Here is a 12,989-nt window from a genome sequence, read left to right on the forward strand (position 1 = left end):
TGTAACCGTTGTCAATGTGATAATCCCATCTTTTTTTTGTTTCGGATTCCCCAGGACCCCAGAATGGAACAACAACAACGAGACAATAGACCCGACTTTATTCAAAATTCACTTTCATCCTCTTATGTAATAATTCTATTGTGATATTTAAATTAAAGTCCGAATCACTTTGCAGCGAACTTATGACCATGTCCACCAATCTCCGCAGCTTTTTCGGTGGAGCGTGTACGTCGTGGGCCACGTAGCAGGATGCTAGAAGAATACATCCTTCACAGCTCTCCAGCACCACCATGGTTAGATCGTCAGTGCTAAAATTAGGCAGTAGATGAGCTTGTAACCCCTTCCTTACAAGGATGGCAGTTCTCGATCCACTTACCATTGTCGGGACGTATAGATTGCTACCGTGTTGCACGACGCTATCCACGGTTAATGAACTAAAGCCGCGTAGGCGGACCCTTCCTCTAGAGCGAGAAGAAGCTTTGCCGAATTCGTTATCGAGGGTTGCAAACTCGAGGGGGGCCCGTCTGCATGGACAGCTCCTCCTTCTCGCCCGTCAAGTTGAGGTGCAGGGTGGCGTCGGTCATGCTCTCTCAACCTTTATTTTCCAAGACCTCAACGAGTGTGTGTCTATTTTTTCAGATGGCGCTTTTGAGGCGAAGGTACAGCGTGTGCTCCCTAAGCCCTATGTCATCTTTCCGTTGCGCTTGTACAGCAGATCCTTGGCCTCCTTATTGATCTGTATGATCACGTGCTACCCATCACTGGGTAAAGGTTCATCAGCCTTCAGCACGGACCCATCACTCGTCGGAATGTCCGGGTTCTGCTTCTTAAGCAGCTGAAGCGCCCGCTCGCCCTGCACAGAGAGCAGGAACTTTGCCTTCGGCATGGACGGAATGTTATTCCTGTCCACCACGTCCAACGTGACCCCCTTCGATAATCAGTCCAGTTTGGTCGTCCTTGAATGTCGGGATCTTTTCTCCATTCATCCAACCCGTGCCTTCCAAGGTAGGCATTGGGCTGTCTGGCATTGGCATTCTCCATTCGCCCCCGCTCTGCAGACATTTTCCCGATAGGTTCCCTCCTATCGATGAGAGCAACGACGAGATGCCGCCTGGCAGTTCCAGCAACCGTTGCTCTCTGTCGATGTCTGCTGCTGTTCGTATTGTTGTTGTTGGTAGAGCCAGGTGCTCGCAGCCTCTTACTCACTGCATCAGAGGTGTGACTGCTGGCGAAGGGAATGACAGAATACTTTTATTTTTATTTTACATATAGTGGATATTTACAAGAAAAGTTTACTACCACTCCCTGGGTGGCCTAAAGGGAAGATTAAGGGGGGGTGGTGCCTTTTCTGACGTCGGCGATGTTGGCTATTGTCAAGCAGGTTAACGGCCAGCGGGTTGCAGTGTCGATCAAGTCTCTCCTGGTATTTGAAAGCATGCCTTTAAACCTCTTCGGTTACGCTTGGAATGTCAAGGTCCTAGTGGATCACCTGGTTTCTTACATAGATATGTGCTTTGGCTAGTCTTCGCAGAGTAATGTTTTGGAAGCGTTGCAGTATTTAGATGTTAAAAGTTGAGACTGTGCCCCACATCTGAATCCCGTACGTCCATATGGGCTTGAGTACCACTTTGTACAACAGGACTCTAAGGCTCAGTTGGAATCTGTAGCCCAGCAGCCACCTCATTTGCCGAAGTTTCAGACTCGGCTGTTTTCTTTTTGTTTTAATGTGTTCTGTCCAGCTTAGTCTTCTGTCAAGTGGCAGGCAGTGTAGTTCCCTTGAGTCGGACCTCCGAACAGCTTTTAGGGCGGGTTGCGAATGTTATGTGCGCTGACTTGCTTTCGTCGACGACGACATTCCATCTTAGCAACCACGGTTCCAGTTTTGTGAGTTGTAGTTCCAGGATTGCTGATGCTTCTCCATGAAAAAAATTCTGTGTCGTCTGCGTATGTTGCAATATCGAGATCTTCTCTTTCAAGCACTGGAATGTCTGCAATGAAAAGGGTATACAAGATAGGGCCAAACACGCTTCCCTGGGAGACACCTGCATTTACTTCGAAGATTTCTGACTCGGCCCATTCGCATCTAACATAAAATAGGCGTTTACATAAGTAGGATTTTAGCAGCAGGACGATTGGGGCTGATAGGATGGACTTGAGCTTGTAAAGCAAGCCTGAATGCCAGACACGCTCGAATGCCTGTTTTACATCTAGAAACGTTGCGGAACAGTACTTCGTTTCTTCAAATGAACTCAATATCGTTTGTGAGATTCTGTGGCATTGCTCCGAGATTCCATGTTGACTCCTAAAACCAAATTGGATTAAGTTGCCGTCTTCCAGCACCGGTAATAGACTGGGCAAAAATATACGGTCTAATATTTTGAACAGTTTTACCAGTAAGCTGATGGGATGGTAAAACTGAAATTTTACATATATTATTTTAGATTTTATATTTGTTTTCACAATTCGCAAATTTTATAGAAATTTTTGCAGACATCACACCTATTTAATTTACCCCGATAATTGTTGGGATTTAATGATATGAAGTATTCATAGATGGCATCCATTATGTCATCATCGATCATTTTCAGTTTTTCTACAGTAAACGAGCGATACTTGTCCAGTATATGAGTACCAATCCTATAAAGCACTGACTCTGAAGATATATAAAACTGAAGCTTCTCATGTAGACCATCTCTATATCTCTTAAGAAATGTAGCTGTCAACTGGAGAACAAAGTGCATTGTATCATCGTCGAATTTATCGGACAATAGTAACAGTGTATTGTAGCTTTCCTCACTAATAATACTATCGCCAGACTTTTCGTCACAGAGTTCGGGTAAAACTAAGACAGCTTCTGCTGCCAATTCACATGTTGGAAGCAGACCTTCGCAACAGTCGTTTTCTCCGTTCGTTTTTCGTTGTCTCATTCGTATAGGTCCATTTAAAAAACGACTGCTTCGAAATGCAGCGTTATTGCCACTTGTCCGAGAACCTTGAAAAGTTTCCGGTTTGGGATTCGTCACCCGGGCGATGATATCGGGTCCGACATTATGCTGTACGTTGGCACGCAAATCCGCTGCATTTGTGATCACTTGGCCATTGAGTAGAACTCCCTTGCCTTTAGCTGCAAACGATGGAATAATGTCACGTTCTTTCAATTTGGTGTTGATCTTGTACAGATCATTGAACTGCTGACGCGACGGTATATCGTTCACATTGCGTATAATGTCCACGTTGGCCTGACGCACGCCCTTTATGCGAGTCGTCTCCTTCACCATCTTGTCAAACATCCGTCTGCAATTTAGGTTTTGTTTAGATCACAGTTTTAAATTTGTATTGTTGTTAATATTAAAAGTATTTGTCGTGTCAACTCACCTCTGTCGATTGCTTAGCGTCTTTCGATACGATCCTATACGTTCGTTGGACGTGTCATCGATGATGCTCGATGCCAGCTGGAAATTGTAGAGACTGTGTGTGAATAGGAAAAGAGAAGCAGACAACTGTAACACATCCAAGGCGGATATGTCGTCGCCATCGTCGTGTTTCTATAATCGAATAATTAAAGAGTCAATAATATCCTTGAAGTAAATATTAGTAGCATAATTACCAGTAATAAATCGATGATGCCATTCGATATGCCCGTAGCAGACATCGCAATGGATGAAATGTTCATGCCGTTGACAGTCCACTGAGCAACCTATTGTGGAGTGATTTAATTAGTGATCGCTTCAACTAAGGCACATTATACACAACACGTACTGTTCCCACTCGTCTACCTGCATTTGTGGCCGCAGTCGCCGCTGTTGTGGCACCTGATGCCCCAAGACCAACAACACCGCCCACCACGCCCAGCCATTGACCGCGTGCCGTGCGATCTGTCAGATTGATCGACTGTTCGTGCTGGCTGCGATCGACAAGCTGAGCACCAGCTCGTATCGTCGAATAGCCAGCACAAGCAAGACCAACAATTGAAGCTGTAAGCACAATTGGGGCAGCGACTGTGCACATCAACCCAATGACGGGCACAGCTGTTGCTCCTAAGCCACCCACTGCCGAAGCCGTGTCTAGGGCGCCAAGTACTTGGCGAGCTGCTCCCGCTGCTGGCGTTTGCCTTGATTGCAATATAACACTACCATTCGATGTGAGATTGTAGACACCTCGGCGAGGTGCCACCATAATCCCTTCGGGCAACTCGTTGTTATCCAAGTACGACTCCCAGTTCTGATAGACGCGACCATTCTCATCCACATAAATCATGCAGCAATCGACGCTGTTGTTGCAGCGTCCATTGATATCGGCTGTAAAGCGTTCGATTTAGTCAATTGTAGATAAGATAATAAACCAGAAGAAAATCGAAAGTCGACTGTGCTCGCCACCCATTTTCAATGAGTGTAGAACAGTGCAGTATTATTCTTAAAATATACCAATTAAATATACTGACCAAAATACCAAATATATATTTGGTATATGAATATACTATACAGGGATAACAAAATACTACAAATATACGGAGCTATCAATATACTAAAATTATACCAAAAAATGTATTTGGTATATCAATATGGTATACAGGACTAACAAAATACTAAACTTATACTAACAGCTGTATTTGGTATATCAATACACTATACAGGACTAACAAACTTTTAAAAACATACCAAAAGTTGTACCGTACAAGACTACCAAAAATACTAAATATACCAAGATGTGTATTTGGTATGTCAATATAATATACAGGGCTAACAAAATACTAAAATATACAAAAATCTGTATTTGGTTTGTCAATATACCGGACTAACAAAATGCTAAAAAAAAATATACCAAAAGCTGTATTTGGTATATCAATATAATATACAGGAATAAAATATACCAAGACCTGTATTTTGAATATCAATGTACTTTACAGGACTACCAAAATACTAAAATACCCCGAAAACTATTTTTGGTATATCAATATACTCGACAGGACACATGAATAATAAAGGCTGTAGTTGTGAATGTACGTACATATGTTTGTACTAAAAATCGTGAATTAGTTACCCTTGTTATTCGATTTGCGAGGGCGGAAATAGGCGTGGAGAAAATACTACTCTATCTCTTATAGACTCTGAGATCCAGTATTTCATACGAATAGACGAACGGATAGACAGACATGGCTATATTGACTCGGCTGTTAGAGCTGATCAAGAATATATATACTTTACGAGGTTGGAGAAGATGACTCCTTCTAATACCCTTTCAATCCAATGGGTGCGGGTATAAAAATCGAACATGCTTACAAACGCAGCGACGTGTACGAAAAACAGGATGACAAGACCATTTTGTGGAATTCATAGCTCGATTGTGATTCGCCTCATCGGTGGCAACCAGCACATAAAAGATCGATGTTAACGACTGGCGATTTGTGTATTTTCCTGTGAATTCACGATACAATAAACTACATGAACTGTTATGGGGAAATCTTTACTTACGTTGTTCCCAAACTGCATCGAATAAAGTTTGACGTATTCTGGCAAAAACTGCACATTGTTTGTCATTTTTTTCAGGATCAGGAATAAGGGTGCGGATCTTTTTTTTCAATATTTCGGATTGTCTATTTGACAAACTACAAACATAAATAAAATTAATTAAAATTGTTTAACAATAAAATATATTTCTATTAATGCAGGTGATTTTTCTTTCTTGAATATCCCCAATATGATCACAAATATTATGTGCACAATACTCACAGATCCCAGATGGTCTCATTACCAAATCCAAGCGATTCGGCAAAGGATTGTTGTACTTCACGAATACTTTTTCTACTCATTATTACATAATTGGACTGCACTTCACAGCGACAAGAAAGCAACTATTTTTTGCTAAACTTTTCAATTATTATCAAATATACATATGTATGTCCAAAAAACCCTATCAGGCAAACCGATTGTAGAAAAGATAAACAAAGCAAGTAAGAAAGCTGCAGTAGAGTGTGATCGACTGCGAAATACCCGCTACTCAATTTCAATAAAACCATAACTTTTAAAAATATACCGCAAAAATACTAAAATTTATAGTTGGTATATTGATATCGTACTACATTCAAATTATACCATAGAACACAAAATATACTAAAGACACGATTACAAATGCATTTTTTAAATAACTTATAAATTGTTTATCTGATCGCAACCAAATTTCCAGAAATCATAAATACTCTAGTTATTATTGTATGTAATTACGCTTGGCACTCGATTTTTTTCGACTTGAAATTTATACTACTTACCCTATCTAACAGGTATATAAATTTAACAATGGGAACTATGAATGAAACGTGTATTACTATCAATGACTTGGGACTTTATCTTATCCAATCTTTAATATGTGTGCAAAGAAAATTGCAGAAGATTAATACATCAATTTGTGGGTCAAAAATTATATTATGACTATACATACATATATGTATGTATGTATATTATACGGTTGATATTATATTTCTTTAACAATTTCCTACAAGCTATATAGAGTATTTCATTGGAAGTATATATGTATGCAAGTATGTACATATGTTCGGTCCTACATTTTGCAAAAGCTCACATATTAAAAAGCCAGTAATGCGACATCACTTTCTATACAGCGGATTCTGAAATCCAGTTATGATTTACATCTATAAATACATACAGTTGTAAATAATATATACATACATATGTACATATTTGTTATTTGTTGTGTTGGTTAGAACATACTTCATATTCTGAAATACCAATTTCCAGACCGGTTTTTTCGTATGTATGCTGTTGATTTTATTTTGGTTTTGGCATTCTTTGATTCTGTGGCATTGAACTTGCCAATCGTTTTGTGCCAGTCACTGCCTCTGCCAATAAGTTAAATTTTCCATTAGTGACTCAGCGTTTACTATTAATTTTTCTGTGACATTTTCCTCTTAATTTTTGCGTAGACCAATTTCTAAGAATTTATGTATTATCAAATTAAATTGCAACACGCCAAGTGCAGTCATTAAAATGCACACACAATCAACCTACATTTTAGTACGTGCATATGTACTGTGTGTATGTCCGTTTATATGTGTGCTAACAGATAAACTTTCATACTAAGCATTAGCATTTCTAATATGTCTAGACGTTAGCATGCTAAGGAGCAGATTTGCAAGAGAGAGAGCTTTCGGACAAAGCACAAACATTGCGAGAGAGTCGCAGTCAACTGGACACTGTGATGTAAACAAGATAGAGAGAGTGAGAGAGCGGGAGAACATGAAAAGAGCATTAACGTTAACGCAAGCTATTTCATCTCGGATGGAGATTTAGGTTTGGAGGTCTGGGTCTCTGTAGCTGTTTCGCTCAGTGTCAGTTGTATGGTTAATAGCGTGAGACGCGGTTGCTAAACGCGCACGAGTTTTCATTTTCCCCACAAACACGTCAAGTGATATTATCAAGTGTATTACTCAAAGATATACGAAGACAGAGGCGCAAAAAGCATAAAAGAAACAAAGAAATTCATTTAGACTTTTGGTTTTTGTCCTCAATTCATTAAAATTCTTGGCATTGTCAATTAAGTACGTTTTTTGTAATTGTAAAATGACCGATCTAAAGCATATTACACTTCAAATGGATAAACTGGATGCTGATAAATCGCTAGCAAAAAGTCAAGTAAGTTACATTTATGCACACAAATGAAATAACATCTATTTATACTCATTTGTGGGTTTACACTCTATACGTTAACTCGGACAACTTCAAAGTTCAAAAGCAAAAACTATAAATCAAAAGACAATATAGTTGTAAATAAAAAACTTATATTACTATGAAATTACTAGTATTATATGGAGAGCATCTTGCAGTCGATCATACTCTTCCCACCTTATCGCTTAGTTAGTAGAACGTCAATCAAATTTTATTATATACACTCTCGCGCCTAGGTAGTCTAGCAATAAATATGTTTGTGTAGATTTAGCTGATAATTGCCAATGTAAATTTCGGATAGAGTCTGTTTGGGGAAAGATTTTTCTGTGGATCATAAAAAGAAACAAGAAAAAATCCCATGTTAGTCATCCGTACTCTGGACACAATTATGAAATCCAATTTTACTGGGTATTTTTCTAGCTCGCGTTTACGCATACATTTGTAGCATACATATAGAAACAAGTATGTAAGTGAATTAATCAGCAAACGTGACGGAAGTTGTGGTGCATTTAACATTATTGTTTACAAACAAAGGATGCATTTTATGCTAATAATAAAACAAGTGCATTTAAATACTGGCCAGCTTTATCGCCAAGTATTAATAGTAGTATTTACAAATAAATAAAATAAATACTTGAATGTTTTACAGGGTATTCACAACGAGGCCATTGATGACATCGATGGACGTGGACTTCGAGTACCTCGAGCAGGTTAGTAATGATTAAGTTAAATATTATATGTACTATCAAGTTTTTCATTCAATTTATGTGCTTCAATTAAATGTGTTCTAACAAACTGCATCCGCTATAAACAACTTCTGTGTGCCTTCCTAACTTGTGTAAGAAACTGCTAAAAGCAAAAAGTGGTATATTTTATTTAATTACCTTTAATTGTCATTTGTAGTTCCTGAAACTGATGACGATGAAAATGACGATCGTCCCTATACGAACGGCATTAATGTTGGTGTCGACGATGGTCTTCTAGCCGATGATGAGGAGCGAAGTGGCAGTCGGGGTGGAAGTAATGTTCCTGTTCCGGGAGGTGGTGCAAAATCTCCCGTGCCGAATGGTGGCCGTCGTCCAAGTCTTCCATATCCCGGCTACAGTGGTAACGGGTTCGTAAACATCGATGGCGTAGATACTCCGGTACCGGATTTAAATGCATACCAGCATAAGAAGACACTGGCTCAGGGTATGATGGACTTGGCGCTGCTCTCGGCGAATGCGAATCAATTGCGTTATGTGCTGGAGACCAATTCGCAGCATCCATATTTTTATCCCAGTTTATTGTTCATCTCGGTGAGCATCATATTCCAGGTGCGTTACTCATTCGCAATATTGCCAAATTGGTAGTCCCGTAATTTACGAGGGTGCGTCTCACATTTAATATTTTGTATATAGATTGCCGTCGGCGTCGGACTTATATGGAATGGCAGATACAATATTAAGAAAGAGGAAGATATCTGTCGTGCGAACAGAATTAATAATTACACAGTCATTGGCATTTTCATTGTAACCGTTGTCAATGTGTTAATCTCAGCTTTTGGCGTTGCGGAACGAGCACCCGTTGTTCCTGTACCAACAACTAATTAATTGCATGCCGTAATTTAAATCTCCATAAATCATCGCACTTATTACGTCTGAGAAAATACTCACGACTTTACTCGAAATTCACTTTCATCATCTTATGTAATAATTCTATTGTGATATTTAAATTAAAATCCGAAACACTTTGCACCGAACTTTTCTGTGAATATTCAATTGGGCGGAAAAAAAAAACTGTTAGAGCTATTTATCGATAAGAAAAAAATTATTCACTACCAGTGTTTAGTGTTGGTGAACACAGCATGTTTGTCGTCCCTATCGTGACAATTTAATAAATTCATATGTTCAAACATTTTATTCAAATGCAAATCCGTTTAATTTGACCAGAATTCGTATATTCTTTTCTATATATAGTTCGATATATTCGATATTTAAAGTGCATTTAAAAATATTTGTCTATTTATCGTGCCTTTGGTATATTTACTGGTGTAAATTAGTATATACCGCAATTGCAACTTTCCGTCACGCTGCAGCCCTGGTTGTTATTCTAAAGGCAATAGTTGCCGTTGATTTTTGCTGTAAATTTATTATTTCATTTTAGCACTATTTCAATAAACAACATGGCCAAGATAATTAAAGCAGTAAGTAGTGACCATATTACAGTAACCGCGGAAATTATGTAGATTGCTGCATTTGCGCTGCATGCCGTTTGTTATTGTTATGTCATCGGCTGCCATTGGAGGAAAATTTTATTAACCGCTTCCCTTTTCAGTCCACAGGATTAACTGGTCTGGCGGTGGCCACCAATCCACACCACACACTAAGCGCGCTGTATGGCAAGATTTTGCGTGCCGTTGCCAAAATGCCACAAGATGCCAGCTACCGTAAAAACACCGAGCAGCTGGTCAAGCAGCGTGCTGATGCTGTGGCCAAGGTAAAAGCTTCATCAACATTCCCATTTACATCGTATAATCTATTAATCGTTATCGATTGCAGAATAAGGACATTGGCGCCTTGGAGAAGGCTGTGGGCTGCGGCCAAGTGGAGGAACTGATTGTCCAGGCTGAGAACGAATTGATACTGGCGCGCAAAATGCTCGGCTGGAAGCCATGGGAGAAACTGGTGCAGCCTGTGCCAGCCAAGCAATGGGATTGGCCACCAGCACAAATCATGGAGCCCCGAGTCTAAGCATGCAATTATAGTTACGTCCCCTTAGAAGACCTTGTTGATAGCAGAATGTAAAAAGTAGCCTGCAATAAAAAGCAAAGGCCGAATTCAACTGGTGATTTATGTTTATACCCGTCACCTTAAGGTGAATTAGGGTATTATAACTTAGTGGCAAGCAAAATGTAGAAAAAAAAAAAAAATGTCAAAATAAGATTGTCTCCGATAAGCACTAGTTTGTATCCTAACTGAATGAATATTTTAGCAACAATTTTGTAGAGTATTTCGCATGTCGAGCATGCTCCACAGTTGCTTGTCTACTTGTTGTTTATGTGTGTGGCGGGTTCAAGTCGATTCCTGATAAGCTGCCGCTTTGTAACGATGATCAATGAGCTCTCAGCTATCAGTTGAATCCCACCATGCAAACGCTACACATCTGTTGGCTGCTGCTTGTGCTAATCGTAGGCATTGCTTGCGTTGCAGGCGCTCCTCCGGCTTCTCCAGCAACTGCTCGACAACGACGTCAGATCGACTTGACGCTGTCGGCGGATCACAATGACAAGGATGACGAGACCGAGCTGGCATTGGAGGCGATTGCCGGTCTGTGGAGCAGCGCCGATAGTCGCACCAAAATCGATGGCTCCGCTCGAGTTGTGCATCGAGCCAGTGGCCAATTGGAATCGGGTAACACAAGCTATCAAGCGCGCGTGCATCTGCATCACGAGTATAAAACGAATCCATATCAATCGACCTAAAGGTTCGTCGCAGGACTGGCGGCTGGGCGTGCGTGTTGTCTTCACTTAAACAAAGGATCAGAGAAACGAATCATCATCAACGAATTTATTACGAACGTTTGCGTGACCAGCAATGATAACATTTTGACCTTTAACGCTGTCTTCATTTGAATCAATTGAATCGGGGACACGTAAATATGAAATTTCCGTTAGTTCATTTGTTTGCTTTTAATGTTTACAACAAACTTTAGGCTTAAAATTACCGCACTAAAACAAACAACAAACAACGCGAGACAAATTACAATAAATATTGTTCAATAAGTATAAATGCCATTCATTCATTAGTTTAAGAGGTTTTCCTCCTTTTCTAAGTACATTCGGCAAAATGTACATAAATAATATCATTACATTATCCTCCTCACTCTGCGACACTTTCAATTAAAGTGCACTCCCTGCGCCTCCTGCTGCTTCAGCTCGGCGACAACAAAGTCACGGAACTCCTCGTAGGCCACATCGATGTCCACATTATTGATGATCTTATGGAAATTTCCCGGCTCCAGGCCGTAGGCAATCTCCACTTCGGCGGCATTGAGACGATTGCGCAACGTCTCCTCCGTTTCGGAGCCACGCTGACGCAGACGACGCTCCAGCTCATCGATGCTTGGGGGATTGTTAAAGATGAGTATGGGATTGAGATCGGTGCGCTTGATCTGCTCCACGCCCTTCTGCTCAATGTCCAGTATGCAGACGCGTCCCTGCTTCTGTATATCGCGCACGGCCATCTTGCTGGTGCCGTACATGTTACCCGTAAACTCGGCCGTCTCGATGAACTCATCGTTGGCTATCGCCTTCTCCATGTCGGCGCGACTCACGAAATAATAGTGCACCGCATCTTGTTCGCCTTCGCGTGGTCGCCGTGTTGTGTGCGACACGCTAAATCCAAATTTATCCGGAAATTCGGCGAATAAACGCTTCAGCAGCGTGCTTTTGCCAGAGCCCGAGGGGCCGCAGAGCACGAGGGGGCGTGGACCGTTGCTGATGATAGCTTGCGACATCGCTGAACTGGTTGCGCTGAGTGCGCGATTGGCAATGAACAGAAAGCTTATCATGTTGAACTGGCGGCTGAAAGCTAGCACTTGCTTTTTTGGCTATAAATTAACCCGTCGATGGGAAGCACTAGAAAATGTAACCTAGCGAAATGTCTACTCTAACAACAACAAAAGTAAAACAGTATTAGAGGTGGCACTATCGTTGTTGTTTGGCTTCTTTTTTAATCGATTTCGTATATCGATGTTGTACAGCAAACTTAAAAATTGTCATATTAATTATTATTATTTTGTAAAATAAGCCGCTTTACATGAAACATGTGTTAATACGATTACCAATATACAAGAAACCCAATGAATGTAGAAGGTTTTCATTTAACATTTTGGCATTATTACAAACGCGTGTAAAAAGTCGCGTTTTTTTAAACAGCTTGTTATTTTGAACACAACGTTCACAAAACAACGTTGTATAAGGAAATTGTTATAATTTTCTCATCATTTAATCCCAGTAATCATATTTCCTTAATATGTTTTGAAAAATTTTAAATCGCAGAAAAAGCGTTACATAGAAGAATTTCAAACCTCGAAACTCTTCATATAATTGTTAACAGCGCCATATGAGCTTAACAGAGCACCTGTTAATGGATTGATTAATCGATTACTACTCCACTGGTGATATCGATAAGAAGTTCGCTTTGCTTAAAATATTGAAATTCAAATATTGAATGAAAAATGCCAGCATTTATTTTTTTTTTCGGTTTAAAAACGTTTTTATATGCATATTCATTATACTGTTTTTATATTTAGCATAGAATTTCAAAC

General features: G+C 40.0%; 5 protein-coding genes across 13 annotated transcripts; 3 read left to right on the plus strand and 2 right to left on the minus strand.

Moving 5' to 3' along the window:
* Nucleotides 1-171: 171 nt before the first annotated feature.
* LOC132789186 (uncharacterized) lies at nt 172-8,651 on the minus strand. 8 transcript variants are annotated; one of them, XM_060797025.1, is made up of 9 exons: nt 5,730-5,848; nt 5,472-5,605; nt 5,280-5,414; nt 3,760-4,298; nt 3,608-3,697; nt 3,376-3,545; nt 2,053-3,294; nt 377-1,988; nt 172-308 (listed from the first exon to the last, which is right to left on the minus strand). In XM_060797025.1, exons 1-7 carry the CDS (start codon nt 5,807-5,809, stop codon nt 2,457-2,459), a joined length of 1,986 nt encoding a protein of 661 aa, XP_060653008.1. In that variant the 5' UTR covers nt 5,810-5,848; the 3' UTR covers nt 172-308; nt 377-1,988; nt 2,053-2,456. The 8 variants fall into 8 exon arrangements, with proteins under 8 accessions (XP_060653008.1, XP_060653007.1, XP_060653006.1 ...); XM_060797024.1 differs by having other exon boundaries at nt 377-1,222; nt 1,284-3,294; XM_060797023.1 differs by having other exon boundaries at nt 377-1,225; nt 1,284-3,294.
* On the plus strand, nt 7,345-9,271 carry LOC132789187 (ninjurin-A-like). 2 transcript variants are annotated; one of them, XM_060797032.1, is made up of 4 exons: nt 7,345-7,646; nt 8,329-8,389; nt 8,664-8,995; nt 9,080-9,271. In XM_060797032.1, exons 1-4 carry the CDS (start codon nt 7,575-7,577, stop codon nt 9,269-9,271), a joined length of 657 nt encoding a protein of 218 aa, XP_060653015.1. In that variant the 5' UTR covers nt 7,345-7,574. The 2 variants fall into 2 exon arrangements, with proteins under 2 accessions (XP_060653015.1, XP_060653014.1); XM_060797031.1 differs by having other exon boundaries at nt 7,347-7,646; nt 8,583-8,995.
* Nucleotides 9,272-9,706: 435 nt separating this feature from the next.
* On the plus strand, nt 9,707-10,502 carry LOC132789190 (NADH dehydrogenase [ubiquinone] 1 alpha subcomplex subunit 5). The gene is made up of 3 exons (XM_060797036.1): nt 9,707-9,864; nt 9,996-10,157; nt 10,220-10,502. The coding sequence occupies exons 1-3, from the start codon at nt 9,844-9,846 to the stop codon at nt 10,409-10,411; spliced, it is 375 nt and encodes a 124-aa protein (XP_060653019.1). The 5' UTR covers nt 9,707-9,843; the 3' UTR covers nt 10,412-10,502.
* A 280-nt stretch (nt 10,503-10,782) lies between these two features.
* Nucleotides 10,783-11,449, plus strand: LOC132789191 (uncharacterized). The gene is made up of 2 exons (XM_060797037.1): nt 10,783-11,071; nt 11,145-11,449. Exons 1-2 carry the CDS (start codon nt 10,807-10,809, stop codon nt 11,189-11,191), a joined length of 312 nt encoding a protein of 103 aa, XP_060653020.1. The 5' UTR covers nt 10,783-10,806; the 3' UTR covers nt 11,192-11,449.
* Nucleotides 11,450-11,544: 95 nt separating this feature from the next.
* Nucleotides 11,545-12,353, minus strand: LOC132789188 (guanylate kinase). Its single transcript, XM_060797033.1, has one exon. It carries the CDS (start codon nt 12,228-12,230, stop codon nt 11,556-11,558), a length of 675 nt encoding a protein of 224 aa, XP_060653016.1. The 5' UTR covers nt 12,231-12,353; the 3' UTR covers nt 11,545-11,555.
* Nucleotides 12,354-12,989: the final 636 nt, after the last annotated feature.

This window comes from Drosophila nasuta, chromosome 3 (assembly GCF_023558535.2).
Source record: "Drosophila nasuta strain 15112-1781.00 chromosome 3, ASM2355853v1, whole genome shotgun sequence".
NCBI lineage: Eukaryota > Metazoa > Arthropoda > Insecta > Diptera > Drosophilidae > Drosophila > Drosophila nasuta.

Excerpts from the sequence above, each read along its gene's own strand:
- LOC132789186 (XM_060797025.1), bottom strand. The coding sequence starts at position 5,809 with ATGAGTAGAAAAAGTATTCGTGAAGTACAACAATCCTTTGCCGAATCG. Across the intron at positions 4,299-5,279 it reads TCGTACACGTCGCTGCGTTT|CCGATATCAATGGACGCTGC; the intron begins GTAAGCATGTTC and ends AACGCTTTACAG. Across the intron at positions 3,295-3,375 it reads ACGCTAAGCAATCGACAGAG|ACGGATGTTTGACAAGATGG; the intron begins GTGAGTTGACAC and ends CCTAAATTGCAG.
- LOC132789187 (XM_060797031.1), top strand. The coding sequence starts at position 7,575 with ATGACCGATCTAAAGCATATTACACTTCAAATGGATAAACTGGATGCT. Across the intron at positions 7,647-8,328 it reads AATCGCTAGCAAAAAGTCAA|GGTATTCACAACGAGGCCAT; the intron begins GTAAGTTACATT and ends AATGTTTTACAG. Across the intron at positions 8,390-8,582 it reads ACTTCGAGTACCTCGAGCAG|TTCCTGAAACTGATGACGAT; the intron begins GTTAGTAATGAT and ends TGTCATTTGTAG.
- LOC132789190 (XM_060797036.1), top strand. The coding sequence starts at position 9,844 with ATGGCCAAGATAATTAAAGCA. Across the intron at positions 9,865-9,995 it reads TGGCCAAGATAATTAAAGCA|TCCACAGGATTAACTGGTCT; the intron begins GTAAGTAGTGAC and ends TTCCCTTTTCAG. Across the intron at positions 10,158-10,219 it reads GTGCTGATGCTGTGGCCAAG|AATAAGGACATTGGCGCCTT; the intron begins GTAAAAGCTTCA and ends TATCGATTGCAG.
- LOC132789191 (XM_060797037.1), top strand. The coding sequence starts at position 10,807 with ATGCAAACGCTACACATCTGTTGGCTGCTGCTTGTGCTAATCGTAGGC. Across the intron at positions 11,072-11,144 it reads CAGTGGCCAATTGGAATCGG|GTTCGTCGCAGGACTGGCGG; the intron begins GTAACACAAGCT and ends ATCGACCTAAAG.
- LOC132789188 (XM_060797033.1), bottom strand. The coding sequence starts at position 12,230 with ATGATAAGCTTTCTGTTCATTGCCAATCGCGCACTCAGCGCAACCAGT.